This window comes from Pavona decussata, unplaced genomic scaffold (genome assembly GCF_977016875.1).
Source record: "Pavona decussata unplaced genomic scaffold, jaPavDecu1.1 SCAFFOLD_37, whole genome shotgun sequence".
Lineage (NCBI taxonomy): Eukaryota > Metazoa > Cnidaria > Anthozoa > Scleractinia > Agariciidae > Pavona > Pavona decussata.
The window spans coordinates 3,099,777-3,105,776 of record NW_028145459.1 but is presented as its reverse complement, the minus strand read 5'-3'; the positions used below and the strand labels follow the sequence as shown (position 1 = coordinate 3,105,776).

Below are 6,000 nucleotides of genomic sequence, written 5' to 3'. Positions count from 1 at the left end.
GGTTAAACACTTTCAACTAAACGACTTTCAGCTACTTTCTTACATTCATCTACATAACCGACTAGTTAAATCTTTAATCGTTGTATATAATTTTACTAAGACTGCTATTTGAAGAACAATGCTGTCCTCACAAAGACATGCAATAGGCGCAACTTAATAAATATCTCAAACTTAAAAGTAGCTTGTTACACATCAGTTGGTTTGAAAACTTGCTGGTTCAAAGGCAAGGTACTAAACAGGTTTATAATGTTATACTGAAATTTCATGTACATGTACACAAAGATATTTACAAAATATGTCACGCTTTCTTTGTTGTTGAAGTTTTCCGGCGCGCGTTAAATTCAGCATCACAATTTGACTCAAGTTTGAAAATTAAAATGCTGCCAAGCAAAGGAACGAAAACTTAGACGATTAAATTTCCACACGACTTTCAGCTTATCTGTCAATTATCTGAATGAAAATAACACTTGGTCAGTAATCATTTTACTGTACGATCTGCATTTGAGGTCTTTTTGCAAAGGAAAATCCTTGAGAATGCTTTGGCGTAAAACTTGTTCATTGTCCCGTAACACGGAGGATGCAACGCGCTAGGCATGCATGTCAAAAGAAACACATAATTCTGCAACAGCGCATGATAATAAAATTGCCACGAATCGATTTCAGCAATTTTCTCCCAAAGAAAAATCGCCTGATATGGAAAGTAACATATCATATATATGAGAATAATCGCATAGATCATCTTAAGCAGATCTTTCTCAAGATTTTCTGATTTGCTGCATCTGCGGTTTCTTGCCTCATTCAAAGCCTTCCTTTGACATTCTGCCAAGTTTCTTTGTCTTTCCTTGTTATCGGCCAAACCTTGGAGTTCAACTGCATCTTCCATTTCAACAACAGCTGTTAAAGAATAGTCTGAGCTTCTTTCTCGTGCTGCTTTTTCAACGATTCGCTTTCGTAAGTTCAACGCCACCGCTCCATAAGACACCAAAATGACAAAGTAAGGTACAGCGAAATTTACCACAAAAATAGCAATCACATGTGTCTTGTTGGACGAAACAGGCTGTAGATCACACTTGCCATTAACTAACTTGAATCCTAAGAACGTTGGCACGCAGATGGCTGCCGCTATTATCCACAAACAGGTAATGGTGATAGTTTTTACGTTCCTTGACGGCGCTTGTGAAAAGGGGTTTATGAGAACTCTGAAGCGATAGAATGCTACAGCAGCCATTGAATGGGCTACTACCATTAATGAAAGCACTTGTAGTGGATTCAAAACGCATCTGATCTTATTGAGGATCATGTTCGAGGATTCTAATTCCCGGTCTGCCAGCATGAAAGGTAAACAGAGGCTGCTAAGGATTTCAGCAAAGGCCATGTTAGCAACGAGGTGGTATGAAAACGGTTTGTGGGAAGGCTTACTCCATACTACTTTACAAATTACCGAGTTACCGATCAGACTAGCCAAAGTTATTAACGAGAAAGCGACAAGACGGAAAATACGTAGCCCTGTAGGTTCTTCGTACTGCTCAGCATCTTCAGTTCCATTTGTGTTGATCGTGTTGTTGAAACCAACGGAACCTTCAGTTTCATTTCCACAGGTGTTGGTGCCATTATGCTTCACTGTCGGTTTACTTCAGAGGGAAAAACATCCTAAATGTGAGATTGAAGAAGCTGTTTTTTATTACGTTGAATGCTCCCCCACTGCTCCAAATTTACTTCCTGTCTTCCTTACCTTGCATGAGGTTGCATCTATGAAAAATAATTGCCAAATTTAATGACGGTCTGAAATTTAACGATTTATCATTTCGCGGACTTAAATATCTCTGCATATTCATAAACAACATATGTCAAGCATGATAAATTTAAACACCACCTTGTAACTCCCAAACCGATCAAACCACACTTTTAAAGGGCACAAAGGTAGGAAACGAAAAATTGGCTCCATGCTTGTAAATTGTGAAGATCTTTCGAAAAATAAATAACAACTGTAGTCGGTTACATGACAGCTTTGTTTCTGCATTAGAAATTGATCCTGAAAATTTCCCTGTCCTCTTTAATGACAACCATTTTCCCTGGGCTAGTTATTACAAACCTGTCAGCTAATTTAGGACGCGCAACTCGTTTTTTTAAATTAGGTTTACACAAGAATGGAAGGGAAACAATATTTTGACTATCTTCTTATAATGTTCTCACTAGGTGCACTGTTTGAGCACAGTTATATGCAAATTCTGATGTTTTTGAAATAAAAAAACGTGTCATTTAATTACAACGGTTTCTTTGATGGAGGATATCAAAGAATCGTATTATCAATTCTTGTCGATTTTGGGAAAGCAATTTGCACTTTAGGGCATCCTTTCCCTCACAAATTTGTTTTCTGCTTCCCCAGGTGAAAAAGCGTCTGTCTATTAAGGCGTTTGCCGTTGCTTACTCCAATTGTTGTTAACCATCGGTCCTTAATTGTCCTCTTTCCCCTTTAGAATCATGAAGTACTTACTTCTCCAGATACCGTTATCCACTTCTTAGATCGTAAGAATAGGCCTTATCACGGTTTTCGATGCCATTTTGACGAGTAGGCAAACACGTCTTTAAATAACAGTTTCTGTATGGAAATCCGCTGTCAAATAATTTTCATAAAACATCGTTTCTGAAAAATTCATGTATTGGAAACTTTTGGCACTAGGAAAAGGGTTTAAAAAAAAAAAGATTGGAGGATGTAGCTGTGCCAGAGAGCGTCCAGCGTGTTTTGAACTTTCCATACATTTCCCTGTATTTTTTTCACGCGAACTATTTTTAGCAGCAGTTCACGGCTGGTTCGCTATACAGACAAATGTATGGAAATGTCAAAACGCAACTAGATGCTTTCTAGCACAGCTACATTCCTCAGTTATTTTCTGTAAAATCATTTGCATAGTGCCTATAGTTTCCAATTGATTGTTCATGAATTTTTCAGAAGCGATGTTTTATGAAAATTATTTGACATCGGATTTCCATACAAACAATGTTATTTCAAGACGTGTTTGCCCAGGCCTATTCCTTACGTAAGGCAATATAACCACTCCCAGGTTAACACTGTTATATTGTCTTTGATGTCCCACTACGTATCCGGAAGCTTTACGCGGTTAATATTGCATCATCTGTCTTCTGAAAAGCAGCAACACAAATTTTGTCGCAATAAAATTTCCCGCTCTCCATTTAATTTACGCAATTAAGTTTCAATAACTGAACCTCTTTTAGTTTCCTCTTGGTTTTGGGAAGTATTGGCAAAATTCTCGACTACATGTCAGGATTAGTCATATCAATTCTAGACTTTATGAAGAAAATGGATTCTTTAATTTGCTGTGCTGGTTATATTTCCTTGACTTGCAACACTCCAAAATGCAAGTATTTTTCCTTCACTCCGACACATTGAAATTGATAGCTTTCGGCCTCACTCTTGCAGCTGTTTGACCTGTTTTTACTTTTTTCTGTTTGCGTATTAAATGTTGAAATTTATTGGAAAAGGATTATTAATTCACAAGCTTTCATGGGGAATCCAAATAAGGTCCATTATGTTAAGAATTGTCGTTCAATGTAGACAATTGTTCGTTTCCGTAATTGATCAGACGTGCAAAAATATAACAAGATTCTGTTGTGATCTCGCCCGAAAACATTAAACTTCAGCTGAAACCTTTCCACCAACAATTGTCGTTTCGTTAAACAGCTAATCCTTTTTCCAGGTTAGAAGGTAATGATCAAAAAGGTTATAACATTTGGCGAGTGTTTTGCGAGAACTGACTACCAAAAACCGACAAAACGAAACGAAGCAATTTAATGCGTGGCGAATGGTAATTTTGAAACAAGGCAAATATTAATTATGAATGTTGTGCCGCCGCAGAGACAAATGATGGCTCAGAGAATTAACTGTGTAGCGTATGAAACATACATTGAAGACTTAATTCTCTGATCCATCAAATATTACTTACCCTGCGTAAGCTAGGATTGTTTAAACTGCTCCAGATCGGACAAAAAGACAAAAAGGAAAAAGTGATAGCACAGATAACCAATAACTCACCTGAAACTCCTTTGATGTTGAATTTGTACTTTACAAAGAAAACCGCAGTAAAGGCAATTGTCGCCCAGAAATGTTGGCGTCCGTAATTAAAATTAAAAAAAAAAATGTAGCTTCAGTTCAAGCTATTCGCTTTCCCTGATATAATGGGGTTTATTTTTTTTTTTCCTTTTATGGTCGTAAAGAAAGGAAATTAGAAGATAATGTGGCGCATAAACAAGATATATGACATACAAAATATGTGCATTAATTTCCGCGGACCCTGACGGAACCATGAAATCCTAATTTTTCAGACTTATAATAGGTTTCAAAGATATCAACGTCTCTAAAACATAAACACCAGGTCCGTCTTTCAGTTTTATGAAATAAATTTGAAATAAAAAATGTTAAAAAGGCCTGTTTTGCTGGCCTCAAAACAACATTTGAAGTCGATTAAAACCTATTACATCCAATTCTATGTCGGTGATAAGCGGATTGCTATTGTAAACTCAATAAAAGACTGGGAAGATGTAGGAAATCAGATTAACATCCACACAAAAGGTAGATAATAAAATGATCTACTGTGCAGGGTGAGTGTCCGGCTGAAAATCAAACAGAGTGTAGCTTCGATGTTATCATTTTGTAACCTGAATGTTATTCAATTTAACTACAAATTCTCGAAATAAAAAGAAAGCCACCTGTCACCTGTCCAGTAAACAATAACTTGTATTTGTCTTCTTTCATTAAGGACTATTCCTCCTTTTGCCACTGCGCATAAGTTCTGCTCATATCGGGACTGTTGGGGGAATGGTAACGAATGTTTGGTTTTATCAACGATAACGATACTTTATTTAACGTGGGATTTACACTTTCCTTAATCAACTAGTTTACAGGTAATCCACGGTCAAGTATATACTAAACATTAGAAGTTAAAAAATGAACAACAATTCATGGTATAAAAACTGTCCGATACATATAATAGTCGGTTTCTTTGAGTTTCCATGTATGGGAGGGGGAGTGTTGTCCAATACACACAAACGGAATCCAATGGAATGGATTGGCATTCCATTGGTACACCATTGATGAATTGCACCTCATTAAGGGGACTTAGACTATTTTCGCTACGGTTCGTTCGAGTACAGCTGGATTTCGTTCGTCCATTGGTACCAATGGTACGATTGTACCAATAGAATGACTTGGCATTCCATTGGAACACCATTGGTGAATTGCATCTCATTAAGGCGACTTAGACTATTTTCACTACGGTTCGGTTTGAGTACGGTTGGATTCCGTTCGTCCATTGGTACCAATGGTACGATTGGTACCAATAGAATGACTTGGCATTCCATTGGAACACCATTGGTGAATTGCATCTCATTAAGGGGACTTAGACTATTTTCGCTACGGTTCTGCTTGAGTACAGCTGGTCGCCGTTCGTCCATTGGTACCAATGGTAGGATTGGTACCAATGGAATGACTTGGCATTCCATTGGAACACCATTGGTGAATTGCATCTCATTAAGGGGACTTAGACTATTTTCACTACGGTTCGGTTTGAGTACAGCTGGATTCCGTTCGTCCATTTGTACCAATGGTAGGATTGGTACCAATAGAATGACTTGGCATTCCATTGGAACACCATTGGTGAATTGCATCTAATTAAGGGGACTTAGACTATTTTCACTACGGTTTGGTTTGAGTACAGCTGGATTCCGTTCATCCATTGGTACCAATGGTACGATTGGTACCAATAGAATGATTTGGCATTCCATTGGAACACCATTGGTGAATTGCATCTCATTAAGGGGACTTAAACTATTTTCACTACGGTTCGGTTTGAGTACAGCTGGACTCCGTTCGTCCATTGGTACCAATGGTAGGATTGGTACCAATGGAATGACTTGGCATTCCATTGGAACACCATTGGTGATTGGAATCTGCATCTCAAAACAAACGTCATGACTTGATTATAG

The 6,000-nt window shown here is 37.8% G+C and overlaps 1 protein-coding gene across 1 annotated transcript; it reads right to left on the bottom strand.

Moving 5' to 3' along the window:
* Positions 1-305: 305 nt before the first annotated feature.
* Positions 306-1,749, bottom strand: LOC146484062 (cholecystokinin receptor-like). The gene is made up of 2 exons (XM_085105490.1): positions 1,733-1,749; positions 306-1,631 (listed from the first exon to the last, which is right to left on the bottom strand). Exons 1-2 carry the CDS (start codon positions 1,747-1,749, stop codon positions 479-481), a joined length of 1,170 nt encoding a protein of 389 aa, XP_084961616.1. The 3' UTR covers positions 306-478.
* Between the last annotated feature and the right edge of the window lie 4,251 nt (positions 1,750-6,000).